Source organism: Nicotiana tabacum, chromosome 15 (genome assembly GCF_000715075.1).
Source record: "Nicotiana tabacum cultivar K326 chromosome 15, ASM71507v2, whole genome shotgun sequence".
In the NCBI taxonomy this organism is placed as follows: domain Eukaryota; kingdom Viridiplantae; phylum Streptophyta; class Magnoliopsida; order Solanales; family Solanaceae; genus Nicotiana; species Nicotiana tabacum.
The window spans coordinates 45,664,878-45,688,865 of NC_134094.1; the positions used below are offsets into that span (position 1 = coordinate 45,664,878).

The following is a 23,988-nucleotide window of genomic DNA, read 5'->3' on the forward strand; positions in this document are numbered from 1 at the left end:
CCGACATTTCCAGTTTTGACAATACGCACCAGTTATCGAAAAAAAGGAAGCAACAGAACTGGATTTGCATTCACGGCTGGTATCAGGTTTTGGCTAAGAACCAAATAAAAAGAAACATGAACGCCCTAATGCCAGTTGAAGCAAGGGTAACTTGGGAAAACTAATCTAATATTCCATACCCATATGGGGATAGAGTAAGACAGTAGATGCTATGCAGTCACAATGGGTTCTTATTATTTTATTTTTTTCTTTTAATTTTTTTTTCGAATTAAAGTGCTAGCTGGGAAGCATGTAAAAATCCATATGCGAGGAATAGAGAACTTCCAAACTTCTATGTAGATGCAACAAAACCTCAAAAGCCAAACAGACAACTGTGAGTTGGTAAGCTGGACTAGCTTAGTGGAGATGGTGAGAAGATTCCAACATAGCATCTCTGTGACATGTAGATAAATAAACAATGCCACGACACTTGTTAGGAACTAGGTTTGGAGTTAATACTAGCATTTGGGATTAGCTTTTTGGTTTGTTATGTTAGCAACACAGAACTGACTGAACTCAGTTTCAAATTGTCTAGATTCTTAAAAAGAAGCATTAACTGGCTGCTAAACCAAATAGCAAGAATAACCATTTGGGCCTTAAAAAGCACAGGTAGGGCGTCCATTCTTTAACAATCTGTCGCTTGACTGAACCAACCTACTTGACCACCAATCGCAAACAATTATCCATCCAAAGCATAAAATTGATGTTGATAGCTGAAAATGATTAAGCATAAATAAAAATAATATGGTATTGATGTTCCACATCCAATAGATAGAGTCACGTGTATAAAAGGATATGAGCACAAGACATGAATCTTCATGCGCACTCTCAATATTCTCTACCGTGTTGCTTATATTCTCGCATTGTATTAGAGCCTTGGTGAGGATTTGCTTGATGTGCATTTACACAACAAAGAAGAGAAAATACAACTTTTTTGCATTTCTCCAGCGACTGTGCGGCTGCCCAAGTTTTTGCCATGTACATTGTGCAGAAACCAATACCATCACAAGGCTGAAAATCTTCATGCAAGCACAACCTCAGAAACTGTGTTATTATCGGAAGGCGGACGTGCCTTCACGTGCTTGCCATAATGTTTCTACGGGGTCCAGCTTACACGCTGATGTGAAAGACAATTTCCAGCGACCATCTGACGAGCCACTTTTCTCCATTGAGGTCAACTTCTTCATCCAATGCTACATATTATACTTTCGGCTCTCTTCAATCACTGAAAACTTAGCTAAAGGTCTTCATTGTTAGGGTCCCAACATGCTCTAATTTTCTCAGTTTTTGGATCAGATTTCTCGTTAGTTTTTAGACTCTAAGGATGGACCCGGCTCTGCGATCTATGCCTTAAAATGTAAATCAAGCCACCTTGGTAAACACACCCATCCTTTGTTTCCTCATCATCCTAATGCTCGGGTAGAGTCTTCTTTCTCTTAATGTCAATGATCCTAATCGAGTCAGATTCTAATATTGCCACCTTCATTGAAGATTATCAAAAGTGTACTTAGATTTTCTTAATGAAAGACTGTTACGAGTTGTTCTCCCTTTTTCAAACCTGTCCTAAAATGCAAAATCAGCTTGGGGTTTACATTTGCATTTTCCAAAGGAATAATGCACCAAAATATCTATCCTCTAAATTTCAGCATTTTATGAGCTCTTGCGAGACTATTCAAATATCTTACCCTTATAACTCTCGACAAAATGGGATAGTAGAGAGGAAGTATAGGCATTCAATTGAGGTATACGCAGCCCCTTAAAGTTGGCTTCAATTTCCATTTTGACACTTCAACTAAGGTCATTACCCATTGAATACTTCAACTCCAACAAAAGTGCACCTACTAAACACAACTTTGATAATCCCAAATCATCTTTGGTGCGTGAATATCAGTTGCTATCTACTTGGCAAACAAGACCAATGATAAAATGACATGTCAACAAAGACAAGAAAAAGCTAAAATCTGAAGGGAAAAAAAAAAATAAAAGAAAAGAAAAATTTCCTGTCTGCATCGTCCCCAACCCTGCGCAGTCCTTACCGCCGTCGTCCCCAACTCCTCACTGGCCAAATTTTTCCTGCCCCATCTTCTCCAAATAACGAGTAGAAGCAACCACAATTTATCTGAACAAACCAATAACAAATTAAAATAAACTGAGTTGGTGTTCTTCAATTTTGCTTAGGTTTGTGTTAATCCGATCTCAGCCTATACATTTCCAATCGAACTCAAATGTAACTATAGACTCTGAATGACAATTAGAACAAAATTCAGTAATTTGATCAAACAGACTCGAACTTAAGGAAACCCAGGTCATCTTCCTCGTCGAGCAGCTCTGAAATATTTGACCCAAGAATCCAATTCGAACCAGCTCAAAAATGCACTCAAACTTTAGATTCAGATTCTAACAAATGTTTTCAGCTAGAATCTATAACAACCAATTGATTTCTACTCAAAATTTTCAGATCTGTTTTTTTTTTTTTTAATTCAAGCTCGATGCTCCAATGGAAGTCAAAATTTTCTCCTCAAATTAGATTTTTAGGTAGCAAAAACGATGAATAAAATCAATCCAGTGAAGGAATCCAACTCTAAATGAAATTAGAACTCCAAACCAAAGGAGATAGAGTTGGTGTCGGAGGCCGTGGCTATCGGGGGAGCTGTCCTAAAGGTGATGACAGCAAAAAATTATTTCCTAATTAAACTCAAAAATTAAAATTAAGGAGAGAAGATAAAAATCTAAAATTAAAAAAATTATTTTCTTTGCTTTTCCTTTCCACGCTCTCAAAAGAGGGTGTGCTTTCACATACTATGTCATGTCAGCATTTGTGTTCAATAGGTACATTTTTGTTAGAGTTTAAGTATTCAATAGGTAATGACCTTAGTTGAAGTGCTAAAATGGTAACTGAAGCCAACTTTAAGGGGTCGTATATATATTTGGCCTAACTTATATAACCACGTGCCGAACAATTTAGGACTGATGCAACTCTCTCAGCATATTTTTTTTATAACCGAGTAATCCCGGAAAACCTGTGGAGCACAGTTCGAAACTTTGTGTATAGTGGACCTGCCCATCTACTCTTCTCCACTTAAATATCGGGCTTTTGGGTGCGGCAAAATTCGAACAAGTGATGTGCGCCTAACTGACACATCGAAAGTTGCACTCTTACCACTAGATCAAAGCCCTGGGGATCCTCACAAATATTATTACTCCCTCTGTTTCAATTTATGTGAACCCATTTGACTAGACACGGAGTTTAAGAAAAAAGAGAAGACTTTTGAACTTGTGGTGTAAAATGAGGCACATATATTTTGTGTGGCTACAAATCATTGCATAAAGGTAAATTATTTCCAAATAAGGAAATGGGTCATTTTGTTTTGCACGGACTAAAAAGAAAATAGGTTCACATAAATTGAAACGAAGGGAGTATTTGATGAATTATATGCCTTCCTCCCCTATCCAGGATCAGATTTCCCTACTTGTTGTATTTCCCCATTCACCTCTATGTTGACTCGCTCCTCGTATCTCTGGTAGCACTTGTTTCGTTATAACCTAACACCTAAAGGAGATAAACTAGACCCTCATGCAATCAAGCGTTTGTTCTAATTATTCTTGAGCTTAGAAGGGATATTGTTACCAATCACCTAATCTTTGTTTACACCTTTAGTTAGCCAATAACACCTTTTCAAAATTCAATCTTATCTTACAACTTCTTCTTGACACCTCTGTTGTTTACTTATAGCACCAGGAAAGCTCTTGATAGTACCTCTCCTTCATCTCCTCCCACAGTGTCACCGCTTTTGACTAAGTCTGTTTTATTCCCACATCCACCTCTATATTTTCTTCCTCCTTGTGGGTATTGGTAAAACTTGTTCTGTTATGACCTGACTGCTGGGCAAGACAAACTAGACCCTCGTGCTCTCAAGTGTGTATTTTTTTATTACACTCAAGTTTAAAAGGAATATTGTTGTCACTCACTTGATCTCTGTCGATACCTTAAGGAAGCTGATGTCACCTTTTCCTAACTCGATCTTATCTTGCACCTTTTCCTGACCATCTTGAAAGCTCTGTTGTTTTACCCGTACCACCAATGGAGTTCTTATTAGTACCTCTCTACATATCCTCCCACTGCGTGACTGCTTTTGAATTATTGTTGCCACCAGTATGCCACTCCAGAGTCATAAGATTCACCTAGTTCAACAGATCCCTTGCATGTTCCAAACTTGCCTCTCAAAACAGTCTTCAAGTGGCTATTTGCAGACGTATCTGTTCTGCTCATAATCCTCATTACATATATACATGTTTGAGTTATCATAATTTGTCATCAAAATATTTTGCTTTTGCGCCGACCTTGACTTATTCGTGTTCCTGAATCTATAGGACTAGCTCTTTCAGATCCAAAATAACAAGTTATGATTAAGGAAATGTCTGTTCTATACTCTATTGCTACTTGGGCATTTGTTCCTCGGAATCTACGGAAAATATGTTCTTGGTTGTCGATGAGTCTATATAGTCGAGGTTGGTCCAGGTGGTCAAATTGATTTTCTCAAGGCATGCTGGTTGCAAAGGCCACTCAAATGTTCGGATAATTATGCTGATACATTCTATCCCATGGTAAAAGTTGCTCCCTTACGACGCTTTTTGTCATGGTTGTTTTTCATCATTGGCTTCTTTACTAGTTAGATAACAAGCCTTCATTTATTCACAAGAATCTTGAGGATAAAACACATATGGAGCAACCACCATGGTTTTTTGCTCAGGAAGTCTAGTCTTGTATGTTGCTTAAGTTGATTTGTATATGGTTTAAAGTAGTCTTCTCAATCATGATTGGCATGACACAAAGTTGATTGAGGGCTCGTTTGGACAAATGTTTGGTTAAAGTTAAAAAAGGAGCATTTAAAATTAAAATTAAGAAAATAGTATTTGAAAGTTGAAATAATGTTGGATATGAATTTCACTGGGGAAAAAATTGAAGTTTTATGAGTGAAACCTTAATTTTACTTGATTACTCAAACAAGTTTTTCAACTTCAGGTTCTCTTTTTCAAGTTGTGGTTGAAATAATTCCCCAAACTCCACTTGTAGGATTATACCGGGTATGTTGTTATAGGTTGAAATAATGGATAAAACTGTAAACCAAACATTAATTTACAGATAATATTTCCATTATTAACAAATAATAGATATGTCCAAATGCCTACTCGGTGTTCTATTGGTACTCTGCTTTTATTTATGTATTTACTTGGTAGCTCATGTTGATGACATAGTTATCAAGGCTAGTAACAATAGGGGATGCAAAGTTGAAATATCTCCTTAAAACCAAGTGGTAAGGCCATGATCCGCAGGGGGTTTTCTGGGGCTTTGAAGCAGGGCCACTTATATTGCAAAACTTTCAGAGACTGCGCCCGCTCCTTTAAAGGGCGGCGGCTTGAAAGCTTACCTTATTAATAGAGAAAGGCCATCATATTAGCAAATAAACGTATTCCTGAGCATAATGCTCGAAAACAATAACGGATTAGCTCAAGGTAACGCTTCCATACCAAGGACCTAGGTAGACTGTGCTATGTTCTAGGCATGGAGGTTGCCTAGTCTAATTCAGCTATGTCAGTACGCTCTTGACATTCCAGAAGAGACAAGAATGACCGCTTGTGGACTCGCTAACACTCCTATAACTCTAAATGTTAAAAGTAATGATCAACGGGATTCTCTTAGTAATCCTGGTGATAAAAGAGGTCTGTTGAAAAGTTCTGACCCATCTCACAGTTATTTGACATGATTGTCTTTCCTGTGAGAATGCACGGGAGAAAAATCTTATTAATTAATTAAAGTGTTGTACAATGCCTATTTATATACATTGATTACATAATATTAGGTATCTACTTCCCGATGTGGGACACTATACATGACTAACTACTTAACAATCCCCCTCAAGCCGGTGCATATAAATCATATGAACCGAGCTTGTTACAGATGTAACTAATACGAGAACCAGTAAGAGACTTAGTGAAAATATTCTGCTAGCTGATCATTCGACTTTACAAACTTGGTAACAATATCTCCTGAGAGTATCTTTTCTCTGACAAAGTGACAGTCGATCTCAATGTGTTTAGTCCTCTCATGGAACACCGGATTTGACGCAATATAAAGAGCAGCTTGATTATCACACACCAGTTTCATCTTGCTGATTTCTCCGAACTTCAACTCCTTGAGCAACTGCTTGAACCAAACTAGCTCACACGTTGCCATAGTCATGGCCCGATATTCGGCTTTGGCGCTAGATCGAGCAACTATATTCTGTTTCTTACTCTTCCAAGAGACCAAATTGCCTCCTACTAGAACACAATATCCAGACGTAGAACGTCTATCAGAAGGTGATCCTGCCCAATCAGCATCTGTGTACCCAACAATCTGCTCGTGGCCTCGATCATCGAATAGTAACCCTTTGCCTGGAGCAGACGTTATATACCGAAGAATGCGGACAACTGCATCTCAACAGGGAGAATCCATAAACTGACTTACAACACTCACCGGAAAAGAAATGTCAGGTCTAGTCACTGTGAGGTAATTCAATTTGCCAACCAACCTCATATATCTCGTAGGATCTCTAAGAGGCTCCCCTGTCTAGGCAGAAGCTTAGCATTCGGATCCATAGGAGTGTCAACAGGTCTGCAGCCCATCATTCCAGTCTCCTCAAGAATGTCTAAGGCATACTTCCGCTGGGAAATAACAATACCTGAGCTAGACTGAGCGACCTCAATACCTAGAAAATACTTCAGTCTGGAAGTGCTGAAAGAGATGCTACTTCAGATTAGTAATACCATCCTGATCATTGCCAGTAATAACAATATCATCAACATAAACCACCAGATAAATACACAGATTAGGAGCAGAATGCCGATAAAACACAGAGAGATCAGCTTCACTACGAGTCATGCCGAACTCACTAGAACGTCTATCAAAAGGTGATCCTGCCCAATCAGCATCTGTGTACCCAACAATATGCTCGTGGCCTCGATCCTCGAATAGTAATCCTTTGCCTGGAGCTGACTTTATATACCGAAGAATGCGAACAACTGCATCCCAATGACTATCACAGGGAGAATCCATAAACTGACTTACAATACTCACTGGAAAAGAAATGTCAGGTCTAGTCACTGTGAGCTAATTTGAGGTAATTCAATTTGCCAACCAACCTCCTATATCTCGTAGGATCTCTAAGAGGCTCCCCCTGTCCAGGCAGAAGCTTAGCATTCGGATACATAGGAGAGTCAATAGGTCTGCAACCCATCATTCCAGTCTCCTCGAGAATGTCTAAGGCATACTTCCGCTGTGAAATAACAATACCTGAGCTAGATTAAGCGACCTCAATACCTAGAAAATACTTCAATCACTTCAATCTGCCCAGATCCTTAGTCTGGAAGTGCTGAAAGAGATGCTGCTCCAGATTAGTAATACCATCCTGATCATTGCCAGTAATAACAATATCATCAACATAAACCACTAGATAAATACACAGATTAGGAGCAGAATGCCGATAAAACACAGAGAGATCAGCTTCACTACGAGTCATGCCGAACTCCTGAATAACTGTGCTAAACTTACCAAACCAAGCTTGAGGGGACTGTTTCAAACCATATAGTGACCTGCGCAAACGGCATACAAGACCACTAGACTCCCCCTGAGCAACAAAACCAGGTGGTTGCTCCATATAAACTTCTTCCTCAAGATCATCGTGGAGAAAAGCATTCTTAATGTCTAGCTGATAAAGAGGCCAATGACGTAGAGCAACCATGGACAAAAAGAGACGAACAGATGCTACTTTAGCCACGGGAGAGAAAGTGTCACTATAATCAAGCCCAAAAATCTGAGTGTAACCTTTTGCAACAAGACAAGCCTTAAGCCGATCAACCTGGCCATCCGGGCCAACTTTGACTGCATAAACCCAATGACAACCAACAGTAGACTTACCTGAAGGAAGAGGAACAAGCTCCAAAGTGCCACTCGCATTTAAAGCAGACATCTCGTCAGTCATAGCCTGTCGCCATCCTGGATGAGATAGTGCCTCGCCTGTAGACTTAGGGATAGAAACAGTGGGCAAAGAAGATATAAAAGCATAATGAGGTGACGACAGACGATGATAACTTAAACCGACATAGTGGGGATTAGGATTAAGTGTAGATCGTACACCTTTGCGGAGTGCAATTAGTTGACTAAGAGGAGACAAGTCCGCAGTAGGTGCAGAATCTGATGCGGGGCGTGAATCACCTGGGCCTGATGCTGGATGTGGACGACGATGATAAGTCAAGAGTGGTGGAGCTGCAGAAGGTTGAACTGGATTATGTGGAGGAACTGGAGCTATAGGTGGTGGAGCTACAACTGGAGCTGTAGGCGGTGGAACTGGAGCTATAGGTGGTGGAGCTGGAGTGACTGAATCTCCAAAAGATGAAACTGGTAGTACCTCAAAAATATCTAAGTGATGACCTGAACCTGTGAAGTATGATTGGGTTTCAAAGAAGGTAACATCAACGTACATAAGGTACCGCTGAAGGTTAGGAAAGTGGCATCGATACCCCTTTTGTGTTCTCGAGAAACCCAAAAATACGCACTTAAGAGCACGAGGAGCTAACTTATCTGTTCCTGGAGTAAGGTTATGGACAAAACAAGCGCTTCCAAAGATACGGGGTGGAAGAGAGAACAAAGGTAAGTGGGGAAACATGACAGAGAATGGAACTTGGTTCTGGATAACTGAAGATGGCATACGATTAATAAGATAGCAAGATGTAAGAACTGCATCCCCCAAAAACGCAACGGAGCATGAGATTGTATGAGTAGGGTACGAGCAGTTTCAATAAGATGTCTATTCTTTCTTTCAGCTACCCCATTTTGTTGAGATGTGTACGGACAAGATGTTTGATGAATAATCCCATGAGATTTCATAAACTGCTGAAATGGGGAAGACAAATACTCTCGGGCATTATCACTACGAAATGTGCGAATAGAAACCCCAAATTAATTTTGAATTTCAGCGTGGAAGGTCTGGAAAATAGAAAACAGCTCAGATCGATTTTTTATCAAAAATGTCCAAGTGCACCTGGAATAATCATCAATGAAACTGACAAAGTAGCGGAATCCCAAGGTGGAACTGACCCGACTAGGACCCCAAACATCTGAATGAACTAAAGTAAAAGGTTACTAATGGAAGCGAGTATGATTACCAAGTTGACATGACTCACACTCTAGAGCTGACAAGTGAGATAAACCAGATACCATTTTTTGAAGTTTTGACAAACTGGGATGTCCCAACCGTTTATGTAATAAATCTGGTGAATCGCTAACAGGACAAGTTGTAGAAGGAAGATAAGATGTGAGTCCATGTGATTTAGCAAGGATAAGGTAATAAAGTCCGTTTGATTCACGCCTGGTACCAATGATCCGCCCCGTACTGCGTTCCTGTATAAAAACTTGGTCATCAAGAAATAAAACAACGCATTTAAGTGATTTGGCTAAGCGACTAACAGCTATGAGATTAAAAGGACTATTGGGAACATAAAGGATTGAATCTAAAGGTAAGGAAGGAAGTGGGCTTGCTTGATCTATTGCAGTTGCCATGGTTTGAGACCCATTGGCCATTGTGACTTTTGGAAGAGATTGAGAATACGAAATAGTAGTGAAAAAAGATTTGTTACCAGAAATATGATCTGATGCACCTGAATCGATGATCCAAGACTCAGAGGATGAAGATCGGGAGAAACAAGTCACGCTATTACCTGTTTGAACAACAGAAGCTATCTCAGAAGATGTCTGCTTACATGCTTTGTACTGAAGGAACTCAATATAATCTGCTAAAGAAACCATCCGACTATTCAAAGCATCGGTTCCCATGTCGCTACAATTTGTAGTAGTAGGGTTAACTTGAAATAGTGGAAAGAAGTAACTCCTGTGAGAAAACTGAAGAAATAGCTTGAAAAACACTGTTTACAGCAGGAAAATAGAACATTGTTCTGCGCCGGAAACACTGTTCATGCTGGAAACACTGTAGCTCGCCGGAAAATTTCAAAGTTGTCGGAATTTGTCGTAACCAGGATTGATAGACTCGGAATTCCCTTGCGAGCAAGCTGTCCTGAAGAAATGTTTTCAAAAAATGGTCGGAAAGGTCATTGTTCACGCCAGAAAATATAAAATGGTCGGAATTTGATTTGAATTAGATGGGTAGGCTCGGAATTTTGAGGAGAGCAGACTGTCCTGAAGAAGCTTCGCGAAAAAATGGCCGAAAAGTGGCCAGAACCCTCGCCGGAAAAGTTGTTGCCGGCGCGTGGAGGAGCGTGGCGGCTTTTCTGCCGGATAAATTTTCAGGGGTTGGTCGTCGGAGGGTAATCTACCTCGTGGTGGTGTTGGTTTTAGCACAACACCGACAGAAAGTGACTTTCACTTAGACAAGCCTTAGGTCACCGGAAAAAATTGCACGATGACTAAGTTCTTTCTTCCCCGTTAACGCTGGAATGACTCACAACGATCTTTTCTCACTAATGCTCTGATACCATGTGAGAAGGCACGGGAGAAAATATGTTATTGATATTGGATGATAAATACAATACAAGAGGTCCATATTTATAGCTATACACTACAAGGAGATATTACTCCTCTTCCAATGTGGGACAAGACTATACTATACATATCTGTAAACTAACATAAGTGATTACTTTGACCTGTGAAGTATGATTGGGTTTCAAAGAAGGTAACATCAGCGGACATAAGGTACCGCTGGTGGTCAGGAGAATAGCATCGATACCCCTTTTGCGTTCTCGAGTAACCCAGAAATACGCACTTAAGAGCACAAGAAGCTAACTTATCTTTTCCTGGAGTAAGGTTATGAACAAAACACGTGCTTTCAAAGACAAAGGGTGGAAGAGAGAAAAAAGGTAAGTGGAGAAACAGGACAGAGAATGGAACTTGATTCTGGATAGCTGAAGATGGTATACGATTAATAAGATAGCAAGATGTAAGAACTGCATCCCCCCAAAAACGCAACGGAACATGATATTGTATGAGCAGGGTACGAGCAATTTCAATAAGATGTCTATTCTTTCCTTCAGCTACCCTATTTTGTTGAGATGTGTACGGACAAGATATTTGATGAATAATCCCATGAGAGTTCATAAACTGCTGAAATGGGAAAGACATACTCTAGGGCATTATCACTACGAAATGTGCGGATAGAAACCCCAAATTGATTTTGAATTTCAGTGTGGAAGGTCTGGAAAATAGAAAACAACTCGGATCGGTTTTTCATCAAAAATATCCAAGTGCACCTGGAATAATCATCAATGAAACTGACAAAGTAGCGGAATCTCAAGGTAGAACTGACCCGACTAGGACCCCAAAAATCTAAATGGACTAATGTAAAAGGTGACTCTGCTCGATTATCAAGACGCCAAGGGAAATGGGAGCGGGTATGCTTACCGAGCTGACATGACTCACACTCTAGAGTAGACAAGTGAGATAAACCAGGTACCATTTTCTGAAGTTTTGACAAACTAGGATATCCCAACCGTTTATGTAATAAATCTGGTGAATCAGTAACAGGACAAGTTGTTGAAGGAAGACAAGATGTGAGTCCATGTGATTTTGCAAGGATAAGGTAATAAAGTCTATATGATTCACGCCCGGTATCAATGATCCACCCTGTACTGCGTTCCTGTATAAAAACAAGGTCATCAAGAAATAAAACAGAGCATTTAAGTGATTTGGCTAAGCAACTAACGGCTATGAGATTAAAAGGACTACCGAGAACATAAAGTACTGAATCTAAAGGTAAGGAAGGAAGTGGACTTGCTTGACTTATTCCAATTGCCATGGTTTGAGACCCGTTGGCCATTGTGACTGTTGGGAGAGATTGAGAACATGAAATAGTAGTGAAAAGAGATTTGTTACCAGAAATATGAGCAGATGCACCTCAATCAATGACCCAAGACTCAAAGGTTTAAGATTGGGAGACACAAGTCACGCTACTATCTGTTTGAACAACGGAAGCTATCCTTGAAGATGTTTGTTTACATGCTTTGTACTAAAGGAACTCCATATAATCCGGTAAATAAACCATCTAGATTGGATTCAATGCATTGGATCCAACGGATTGTGAGTTAAAGGCTTCTGATACGAATGCCATTATAATATTGCGCCGGAAAAAGCAGAAATTTTCTGGGAATTACTGTTCTCGCCGGAAAACTCACTGTTAACGCCAGAAAAATATAAAAGTGGTCGGAATTTGATTTTAATTGGATGGGTAGGCTCGGATTTGCGAGGAGAAGAGACTGTTCTGAAGAAATTTTCCCAAAATCTGACCGGAAACAGTCTCACACGATGGCGCGTGAACGTCGGAGCTTCGCTGAAAAACTTCTTCCGGCGGCGTGTGAGGGCGCATGGGTCCTTTTCTACCGAAGATTTTTTTGAAGGTTGGTCGCCGAGCTCTGATCTACTTCCTGGTGGTGTTGGTTTTTGCACAACACTAACGGATGGTATGGTTCTTGCGGACAGACATGGTTTTTGCTGGAAAAAGGGCTTCCGGTTGACTGTTTTCTCTTCCCGGAGTCGCTGGAAATTGGAATTTATGCACGGCAATAAATTTCTCACGGTTGCTCTGATACCATGTGAGAATGCACGGGAGAAAAACCTTATTAATTAATTAAAGTGTTGTACAATGCCTATTTATATACAGTGATTACATAATAATAGGTATCTACTTCCCGATGTGGGACACTATACATGACTAACTACTTAACATAGTAGTCATTGGACATATCGGTTCAAATCCTTCAATATTCAAAATCTGCTTTAAGAAAAGGTTGTTTTACGAGGACCGAGAACACGAAGAAGATACTTGGACATACTAATGCAGATTGGGTTAGTTGGAGGTAATCGGTATCTAGGAAAAACAAGAAATGGCATGTGGTTATAAGCTCAAGTGCAAAAGCTGAATATCCAGCCACGACAATAGAAACTTGCCAACTCATAAGGATCAAGCAACCACTCAAATAATTAATGATGGGAGAGATTAATCAAACGCATTTAAAACTTGTATTGATAATCAAGTTGCACTCCATATTGCATCAAATATATTGTTGTATCAGAGAAACAAGCATATAAAAATTGATTGTAACTTTGATAGAGGAAGTATATTTTTAGCAAACATTGTCACAAAGTGCGTAAATTCAAATAATTTGCTAGCAAATAGATTTAGCAAATCACTCACAGGCTCCAGAATTAGTTGCATATACAACAACCTTACCAGCTTGAGGTGAAGTATTAGAAAGTTGACTATGGTTAATTACAAAAAGTTATACTTGATGTAATATAGTACTAATGTTTCACATTGAGTAGTTATAGTCACGTACATGTAAAGTGTGCATGTAAAAGGATATGGGTGTAAGACATTAATCGTTATCACTCTCCCAATATTCCCTCCAGTGTCTCTTATTTTCTCACAAGACAAGGACTAGCTCAAAAGGGACGAAATAACAAATAACAAATAACAGAGACAAATAACAAAGCATACCTTACAGCTTCCCATCCTGTCACTTGCTCTGCAACACACGGTAATTAAGTACAAGATCTTCCGGTTTCTTCCATGTATAGGCCCGGACAGTTGCTAAGCTCATATCAGGAGATAAAACCTGGTAAAGGACAACAAAATTCATATAACCAGAATGCAGTGTGAGCAGAACCTGGAACCCAATTGGACAATTATGGTTGAAGGCAACATATACAAAGATTGATGCAACAAAGTCAAATGTTTCTTCTTGTGGGAATAGGTATTGATGTGACAGAATCACATTGCTAAAATTTAAGTTTAAGAACCTCTCATTTTGAAGTATAAAGATGAAGTGGAAACTACAAACAGTACTTGATATTTACACCTTAATATGTGAAGCATCTGGAAACCAGTAACGGAAACCAGAACTTGCCTGGTTATTGCACAGAATCTCTATAGATGGCTTAAGCTTTTGCCAAGGTTTCGGCCCAGTCCGGAATGAGCCATCTCCTCCAGTAACTCCATGCATTCCAGAAGTAAAACTCCCATCCGAGTTAATACTATCCAAAGGCTTGTCAAGAACCATCTTTTCTATGACATAATTGATAACCTGTAGAAGAAAATCAGTAGACTTTGAGATATTCAATGTGTATTCTCTGTAGGTATAGATTAATTACCATGAATCAATTGTATATAGACATAATTATTTCTGGATGATTATAGGATCAAAGAGAAGCTGAACCAATGAATCATACCTTATTTCATGAATGATCAATTGGTACTATGTAAGGATAAATTGCACTTCTCACACTCACTGACTGTGCAAGCATTTTGTGTGTTGGAGGTATTATGTCAAAAAATGGGTGGTCATATTCCATCACTTTTCAATTTTGAATTGGTAATGCACCTAACTTGAAAATTATCAACTCTTTTATTTATTACCATAAAGGCACACCGTGAGTTTACACTAAGGATTTTCCATGAGCTCGTACTTACCCAACTCATGGATGAGCTACAGAATAGTGAATAGAATGAGATTTCATGGTGCATCGTACTTGCAGATGACTTTTAAGTAATTGATGAAACTAATGAGGGACTCAACCTAAAGTTGAAATATGGAGAAAATTCTAGAGTATAAATGTTTTAGAATGAATAGAAGTCAAATGAAATATATACACTGCATTTAGCACTCATAAGTAGAATGAAGGTTAAGTAAGATTAGATGGAACCATGGAGTCTAAATGTAAACTCAGATATAATAGGCTCAATTTGGCAGGAGAATAACATGATAGAGGAAGATGTAAAACAGAGCCTTAAAATAAGATGGCTAAAATAGATAAGTATAGTGCAATAGGAAGATACCTAAAAAAGTGAAAGACAAGTTCTATATAACAGTAGTGGAATCAGCAACGTCATATGTAAATGGTGGACCTCAAAGATGCAACAGATCCACAAGAAAAATCACACAAATGAAGTCAAGAACAATTTTGGGTCATATAAGATTAGAAATGATCGTATTTGATAATTGGTATCTCATCGAGGAAAAATGAGAGGTAGTCTAAGATGGCTTAATCATGTCCTACATAGACCACCATTTGCACAACTCTGTTGGTGAGAGATTACAATAATTGAAGGTGATAAATAGGATGAGGTACACCTATAATCAGTTGGAGACAAGTTGTCGCAAAAGATCTTATATCTATTGGAAGAAATGCGAACTTAGCACACAACAGAAGCAAAGAATTCATATAGACAATACCAACTAACAGGAATTAAAACTTAGTTGCTTTTTCACTTATACTGGTTTTTCCCAAGAGTCTTTTAAATTTGCTTAAAGACTTGCATGTTCATCTAGGTATAAGTGTATGATATCGGGTACCTCTAGTTTTAGAGGACTCCTAATATCTTAAAAGACAAATTATCAAGTACTGGAATGAAAAGGGTCTCAATAGAGCATAATAGATACAAAGGATTCATATACCATACTCCGATTAGCTTGGAATTGAGACATAATTGATATATAATCTGAATACATATGAACTAGATGAATAATTATATCGATTTTTAGAGCGCTCCACAGATGTAATCTTGTAAAGCTTCATAGCAGTTTGGTGCCTTTTGATGTAACTATGAATAAAATATCCTACTCCATAAAAAAGGGTCAAGGAAGGGGTAAACTGACAAAGTAATATATATTTTATAATCATCTATGATCTAGCTATCCTTTTGAAGTCATGGATGCTTTATGCATAGGGCAGAGCAATGAAAATTTACACGAGTCCAGATATTATAGCAAACGTAAATATCCAAGTAGAAAAACTGTTACCATTCTCAAAAAAGTATCCATGTAGAAATCAAAAATCACCCTCACTTATCCATTTGATGACACCCCTCTCCCAGATCGGAGATATCAACCATGTTGCAGAAGTATCTGATATTACTTGACGACTGCCTAATATTAACCAGATTTGAGCTGTAACAACTTAAGGTACCACAAGAACACTCCTTCACATAGACTAAAGAGAATACTGGAGTTTTACTTGACATAAAACTAGAGCAATATGCTGTCTACATCACAAAAGGGTAACCATGGTACAGGTCTTGTACCAAATAAAAAAATCAATTTGGATAACGCAGAGCTGCAGAGCATATTTTATACTGATTTCCTTAAGATATACTTCTGTATATTCGAGTTGCTTTTGAAAATTATAGGTGGTGTTTCAGTAGAAGGTGTCCAGGAAAAGGGAAAGTGTAAATCTCCCAGTAATATGGATAATACGATGAAGTGTAATTAGTAGCCAACAAGGAACACCTTTATCATCACAACAATATATTGATTCTGCATTGAGATTTGAACTCAAAGAAGCTTACTTTGTGAATTCTTAATATGCTAGGTGCACTCAGCTTGCCTTGGGTAAGGATCTGGAATGTAGAACCTTCACATGGATGCAAATAAAAGCTACGTCTGCAAACCATTTTATAGAAAAGGGGTTACAACGAAAGTATTTTATCACAGCCAGAAAGATAAATACCTTTGCTTTAAACATACATGGTGCAAGCAACTGGAAGAAATAATGGAAATTAGAAGCACATTGCTCCTTCAAAAATTGAGACTTAAGGGCCTCCTGAAAGACTTTTAGTTAACACATACTCTATAATTTAAATGCAATTCAAGGATTGTCAAGAAATAAATAATTTTGGAGATTTACTTGGTATTTTCTCTGGGAGGCAGCCGATTGTTCATCACACAGTCTATAACCCACCAAGGCATGTCCTTCTCGTCTTCAGTTCCATCTAAGTCTGTGATCTTTTTCCTCCAAGGACCACTTTGAGAGCCCTCAGTCACGATAGATGAAGGAGATACTGCTGAAAATTCAAAGGGGGGAAATACAGCAGAATCGTTATCAGCACCACTGTCTACTTCCACTCTAGATGCAGCCAAAATCCTTACAGATACATCTTTTCCAGATGGGACTTCTCCATTGCTTGACGGTTGAGATCCAAATTTCTGCCTTCTTTTGATTAACCCATGCACCAACAGCCCTTTAAGTGTTTCTCGTGCCAAATTAACCTATTTTTAGAATAGGCCAGGACCAAAAACTGTTCATCTTTTGCGTAAGTGAATCAAACTTCATTAATATAACTGACTGATAAATCACAACATTGGTTCAAACATTTATCCGTTCCACATGTAATACAACATGCAAAAGCGCAGGCATTTGGTAGTACTCGAAAAGTCAAAACTACTTAGAAATCCACAAGGCAAAGAAGCAAATAAGGAAAATATCAACAACCTGAAATCAAAAGTATAAACTTCAGCATGAAACAGAATAACAGCAAAATTTCAGGTCATTCTGAGATAACTGCAGCCCATAAGTACTATGGCATAGCTTTTACCTATCAAAATGTTTCAAGTGATTTAGACTTGACAACCAAATGACATAACAAACCTAAAGACAAAAACGTATTAGCCAATTTTTGTTTTTTGATAAATCAAAGTCATTTCATTGATGTCACACGTAGATTGTATCAACAAATACTTAGAAAGCGTATGAGTGGCTCCCTCCCCAATTTTTAACAAACTGTCCCATTCATCTATACAGATATGTTACCCAACTAATTATCTCTGATTATTTTAATAACTCAATTTGATGCAGACTAATTGCTCAAAAGGAGGGAAATGTTGTATCTATCTCCATTGGACTTTCATCTTTCACATTTCCTCTTAACAAACAAACTTACAGGGAGAAAAAAATAAGAAGCTAGAGTAGCCTAGATCATGTAATAGAACGGAGCAAGGTGAATAAATGAAAGCGGATACAGGAACTGGAACCTCTATGATAAACTGAAAACAAAAGCTTCATATCAGGAAATACCTTGTCATCTTCAGGTTTCCCGGGGATGTTAAGGTCAGCAGAGTACATCTCAGCAGAAAAGCATTGTGGAGTATCCAAATGTACAGCCAGGCTTCCCAGCCTAGTGTCCATGGTGAACCATGCAGGGATGCTTACCTGAAGAAGCAAAATGTATCAGAAAGATTCATAGAAAAGTAGTAGCATTGCAACAATGACAATGTAGTTCCTACCATCTCAAATAATTCTTCCTTTTTCTTGTCAAATGAAACCTACACCAAAAATAATCGGAAAAGAAAAACATGGTAACAACACTGCATTGTAAAGTAGGCCATAATGAATTAAAAGCAGAAGGGGACAATCGTCATCATTTTGAGAAAATAAGAAAGTGTCCTCCAAACATGCCATTGTTGCTTAATAGATCTCAAATCATTTCATTCTAACCTCTCTGTAGTTTTGAATTACAGCCCCTCTTGTGATCTCCCACAACTTAACTGTACCAGCAGTATCCTTTCAAAGGCATAATCCAGCATCAGGTTACAAATCATACTCTTCTAAATATAAAATTTAACCTCATTAAGAATAGTAAGTCATTAGCAACCAAAATATAAATGCAAAAGATCATTTTACCTTGGTCAGGACATGCCTTCTGTTATTTAAAATCTCATACTGCACTATTCCTGGGGTTCCAGAAATGCTAAATGAAGGTTCTTCATAGACAGGTACCTGCACAATTGTCCAACTCTTAAATTTTCTTATGATTAATGTATTATATTTGAAAAGGAAGAAGGGATTATAAGGATGGAGGAGAACACGTTCTAAAAAGAATAGTCAACTTAGGTTATAATCTGACTACAACTTCTGATCTGCATAAGCAAGGAGCAATTACATGTATGACGCACCATTTATCTATCGATAATAATAATCTAATACAAAGAAATAACACTGGACGCAAAAATGGAAAATGGCCACAAAACTACCCAAATTTTGAATAGAGTAAAAAGGATAAATATATTAATTCATTGACTCATTGTATATTCTTTCCTAGTAGCTCTTCCACCTACACCAATGTACAAGATTAGAGTCCTTCTCAAAAAAAAAATGTACAAGATTAGAGCAAGTCTACTTTACTAGTGTGAGAATTAATAGCTCGGAAAATTATATTATTGATGTGTATTAACTATAATACAAGTACCCCTATTTATAACAATACACAATACCTACACTATTCTTATTCCATGTAGGACTATGCTTATTTACATAACATCTAACTAACTAACATTCCCCCTCAAGCCGGTGCATACAAATCATATGTACCGAGCTTGTTACATATATAACTAATACGAGGACCAGTAAGGTACTTGGTAAAAATATCTGCAAGCTGATCATTCGACTTCACAAACTTTGTAGCAATATCTCCTGAGAGTATCTTTTCTCTGACGAAGTGACAGTCAATCTCAATGTGTTTAGTTCTCTCATGGAACACCGGATTTGGTGCAATATGAAGGGCAGCTTAATTATCGCACATAAGTTCCATCTGGCTGATTTCACCAGATTTCAATTCCTTGAGCAATTGTTTGATACAAACTAGCTCACATGTTGCATAGCCATTGCTCGATATTCTGCTTGTGCACTAGACCCAGCAACTACATTATGTTTCTTGCTCTTCCAAGACACCAAATTGCCTTCTACCAAAACACAATATACAGACGTAGAACGTCTATCAGAAGGTGATCCTACCCAATCAGCATCTGAGTATCCAACGATCTGCTCATGGTCTCGATCCTCAAATAATAACCCTTTTCCTGGAGCCTATTTTATATATCGAAGAATGCGAACAACTGCATCTCAATGACTATCACAAGGAGAATCCATAAACTAACTTACAACACTCACAGGAAAGGAAATATCGGGTCTAGTCACAGGATACTACATAACTGAGCATCGATCTTTTCCCACTGTGCTTTTTCATCTCACTCACTAGCCTTTTTGGTTAAGTGGTCTTGAACACATTGACCCTTGCACCACAACGCGACAGAGGAAGCCCAAGCTAAATAGTTTGAACTTCCCATTAAGGGCTCCGAAGTAATCATGAAGCTTGATTTTCAAGAACCCGTGCTCTTAGAACCAAATACATCAATTCCCAAAGACATTATTGGATTGGAGAGAGGTCTAGAAACAAATAATAAAAATAATCAACTGTATCTTCCTGAAACAGGGAAGGAAGAAATCACTGTATTTGCCAGAAAATCACTATTTTTGCCGGAAAAATCACTGTAGTTGCCGGAAAAAAATTGAAAGTGATAGGAATAAAAAGAAAATATAATGGGTAGGCTCGGAATTGAAGGGCGAACAGACTGTCCAAAAGAACTTTCGTCAAAAACTGACCGGAACAGTGTCCACGGGCCGGCGCGTGTGACTGACGCGTCGCCGGTGTCAGAGCTTTAAGCCGTGCGTGACGACGCGTGGTAGGGTTTCTGCCGGACTGGTTTCTTGGGGTTTGGTCACCGGAGCTTTCCGATTATGTTAGTAGTGTTGGTTTTAGCACAACACTCACCAAGAGAGAGGTGACGCAATCAGATCAGGAAAGAGTCACCGGAAATTGATGCACAACGACTATCCGGCCTTTCCGGAGTTTCTCACCGATGCTCTGATACCATGTGAGAATTAATAACTCGGAAAATTATATTATTGATGTGTATTAACTATAATACAAGTACCCTTATTTATAACAATACACAATACCTACACTACTCCTATAGTCCTATTCCATGTAGGACTATGCTTATTTATATAACAACCAACTAACAAACAACTAGCTTACCATGGACGCCAAGCATACAACTCGACAAACTTGTAGCACCTCAATACAAATCAGTAATAAAGTCAAAGAACTTCAAAAACACCTATAATAGTTCCTTGCACAGGACTCACACATCAAAATTCTACACCATGCATCAAATTCTAATAAAAAGTGGCTAATAACTAGATATTTCACAAATTTCATCATCTCAGCTCCTCCTCGAACCAGTTACATTATATCCATATTTCTTAGAAGTAAAATAATAAAATTGTTTACTAACACAAAGAAAACTAATAGTGGATTTAACTTAATCGTGCATGTATTGGTACTAGGACTGGGACTGCTATTGTTGGAAATTAGTGCAAAATGAGAAATAACTTGTGAAGACAACCCAACAACTGAATCCCATAGCTTTAGCCCCATCCTTTTCCTTGTTATCTTTTCCTTTTATCATGTACAATCACATCATCTTTTCAGATTTGAGAATCTTCTAGAGATCCTTGACAATCACACATTCTCAGTTTAGATGATGCCTATGGGTAATTTTACTTCAATTTAATCGTAACCAGTCCTCGAGTCTTGGCAACTTCCACAAGAACAAAAAGATCAACAAAAATTTATGTCCTACTCATTTAACAGAAGCCAATTTTCAGAAATTCAATTCGCCATAATAGGCATATAGAAAAACAGAAGATATTTTGAACCCCCACAATTGAAATTGCATATATATTCAGGAATTTAAGCTGTAACCTCAAGAAAACATATAAAGGGATGTTGAAGTTAGCTCACAGGCGTAGATCCCTCTAATGAAACCCTTGCCCTGGAAAAAGACAAGTTTCCAGCCAAGAACGAACCCCCTCTTTCGAAAACCTTCTGGGGATTACGCCCTTCTGCTGGCCACTTATGTACCGAAGAATCAGTTGTGGCCACCCACATGCTGTCACCGTGTAATGCTAACTGCAAAATAGGGTGTTCCTTTGTATAAAGCAAGATACTTTCCCTTGTTGCCAAATCTGTTAGGTACAACTGCAAGTTCAAACAAATTTTTTGCAAAAAGAATGATTTTGTAAGCATAGAAGTCTAAGAAGTTGGGAAAAGAAATTGGCAAGAGAAAACATGCTGGATAAGTTTTAGGAGTCCACTTAGAGAGAGATCTCTTCCACCACTATAAACATGACTAAATGTTGGAGTACTAGCAAGTGCCCATACAGAATCAGTATGCACAGCATAGGAATGGACACACCGCTGCTGACCCAGATCCCACAATCTAACAATTCGACTCAAAGTAAAAGTCAATTCTAACATAAAACAAAATCTGTAGATAACAAATGCAAGATTTGGACAGCCATGTGATACGATATAAAATGGAAGAGGTCGGCGCTATAGGTGGAGCTTGTACAATGGGCTTGCAAGGTTACACAGTGAAGTTAGTGAGAGGGGTCAGCTGATTGGTTAACAAGTTTTGCTTCTTGCATTTAAGTCCATTTAGCTAGTTTACTTTATTATTTAATTACCCCGTTGTATGTTTTACTTATTTCTTTTAAGTCCATAGGTCTTTTGCTCATGTCTTGAGCTATATGTACTGAGCAGTAGCTCATTTTGAAGGCATGAACGAAATCTGTTATTTTACTTTCCTTAGCTTAGTTTATTCTTAGCTTTAGTTTCTTCTTAAATTCTCACAATGCAACAGTGGTATCGGAGCATCGATTTCCTGACCTTTATGGCAATGGAGATTGATCGATTTCTCCCACCATACAGCTATTACAATGACGCACGAGCTACACATCCATGGCTGAATGCTATAGTGAACGCTCCAGCTACTGTACCAGGTTTCGGACCTACAAATCTTCCACAAGATTTCAATTATGCACCCTACCAAGGTCCTAATTCTCCCGGTTATTATAATTAACGGATATGGAGCTTACCATATTGGGTATCAGCGGAAATTCAGCCCAACAAACCCTTTATACACCTCTAATTTCAGTCCACATCAACCTTGGCAAGCTGGGAGTTTCCCATCTGTCCCTTATACCTACCAGCCATCAGAGTTTACCACGGCCTTTTCGAATTATTCGATCCGGGGAGGTTCCAGATAGAGGTGTTGCAGTGGATTTCAATCTAGTAACATGGGTTTCCTCCCTAGCATGGAAATGGTGAGTACTGATCATTGTTCGGAGTATAATCCTCCATATTTGTCATTTCAAAAGCAGCAGCCTTGTGCTAACAGGGTCATCCACGACTCTATTCCAGTCAATTTTCTGACTAACGAGGCGATTCCAACTGCTGCTGATAGAGGAAATTCTAATCGCGGATCTGAATATTCCCTTCCCCTTTTGCCGTTTCAGCAGCAACACTTTTGTTTTGATACCGTCGTTGAGAGCCTTCTTCCATTCGAAATTTTGATTGATGATGGGATTTTGAAGGATTGCAACAGCAGCACTTCCATTCACGCAGATGAAAGACTAAACAATTTCATTGATGTTGCGATTACAGAAGTTTCGCCGAGGAAAGATGTTGGCAAAAGAGGAACAACATTCCTCTCATGAGCGCCAGATGTTTGATGAAATGCCAACAGATAAGGTACTGATACTTTCAGACAAATTAATACCTATATCTGAAGATCGACAGGAAAATGAAACATTGAGTGTTGAGGAAGAAACTTCTAATGACGATGCTGAGATGGGAACTGGACAATATGAGCTAATTGACAAAGAGAAGGAGTGCATAACTGAGGAGCTGGAATCAACCCCAGCAATGTATCGCAAAATAAGTGTCCCTGAATACGATCACAGCATGTTTAATGAAATGCGAGTTAATGAAATAGGGGAGCCTGTTGACGAATTAGTTTCTCCTGAAAGGGTTTCAGAAGTGAACGAGATTAAAGAAATGGTGAAGCTTGCATTGCAAATGACTAGCCTAAGCTCGAGGCAAGATAGACAAGCGCGGCGATTTTCTTCCCAACCGAGGGAATTTAAAGATTCATGGGAAACTAAGAGGAACTTGGATAACCACACCTGTCTTGTCGACGAGAAGATCAAGACGAAGGAGACTGAACAAAGAAACTGTCCCTTGACCGTTGAGAAGCCTGAGGCACTAGTTGCTGTGGTGAACAACAATGATAGCAATCACATAATTCATGCTCCTGCAGCTGCAGAGACTGCTACAGGTGGAGTATTTGATGTTGAATTTGGTGAAAATACAGAGGATCTTGAACTTGCTATGTCACTTCCACTTTCAGTGGAGGAGAAAGGACTAAAGCAAGAAAATGGGGGAAAAG

The 23,988-nt window shown here is 38.7% G+C and overlaps 1 protein-coding gene across 1 annotated transcript in view; it reads right to left on the reverse strand.

Annotated features, from left to right (window-relative positions):
* The window catches only part of LOC107776162 (uncharacterized), a 59,236-nt gene that overhangs the window by 635 nt on the left and 34,613 nt on the right, over nucleotides 1-23,988 (reverse strand). Inside the window, exons 9-18 of the mRNA XM_075230804.1 lie at nucleotides 21,828-21,978; nucleotides 21,501-21,737; nucleotides 18,539-18,634; nucleotides 18,353-18,418; nucleotides 18,142-18,180; nucleotides 17,933-18,067; nucleotides 16,766-17,127; nucleotides 16,428-16,521; nucleotides 13,990-14,166; nucleotides 13,581-13,698 (exon numbers count right to left, since the gene is read on the reverse strand). Coding sequence (XP_075086905.1) covers nucleotides 13,600-13,698; nucleotides 13,990-14,166; nucleotides 16,428-16,521; nucleotides 16,766-17,127; nucleotides 17,933-18,067; nucleotides 18,142-18,180; nucleotides 18,353-18,418; nucleotides 18,539-18,634; nucleotides 21,501-21,737; nucleotides 21,828-21,978 — 1,456 coding nt within the window. The 3' untranslated portion in view covers nucleotides 13,581-13,599. The remainder of the gene's footprint in view (nucleotides 1-13,580; nucleotides 13,699-13,989; nucleotides 14,167-16,427; nucleotides 16,522-16,765; nucleotides 17,128-17,932; nucleotides 18,068-18,141; nucleotides 18,181-18,352; nucleotides 18,419-18,538; nucleotides 18,635-21,500; nucleotides 21,738-21,827; nucleotides 21,979-23,988) is intronic.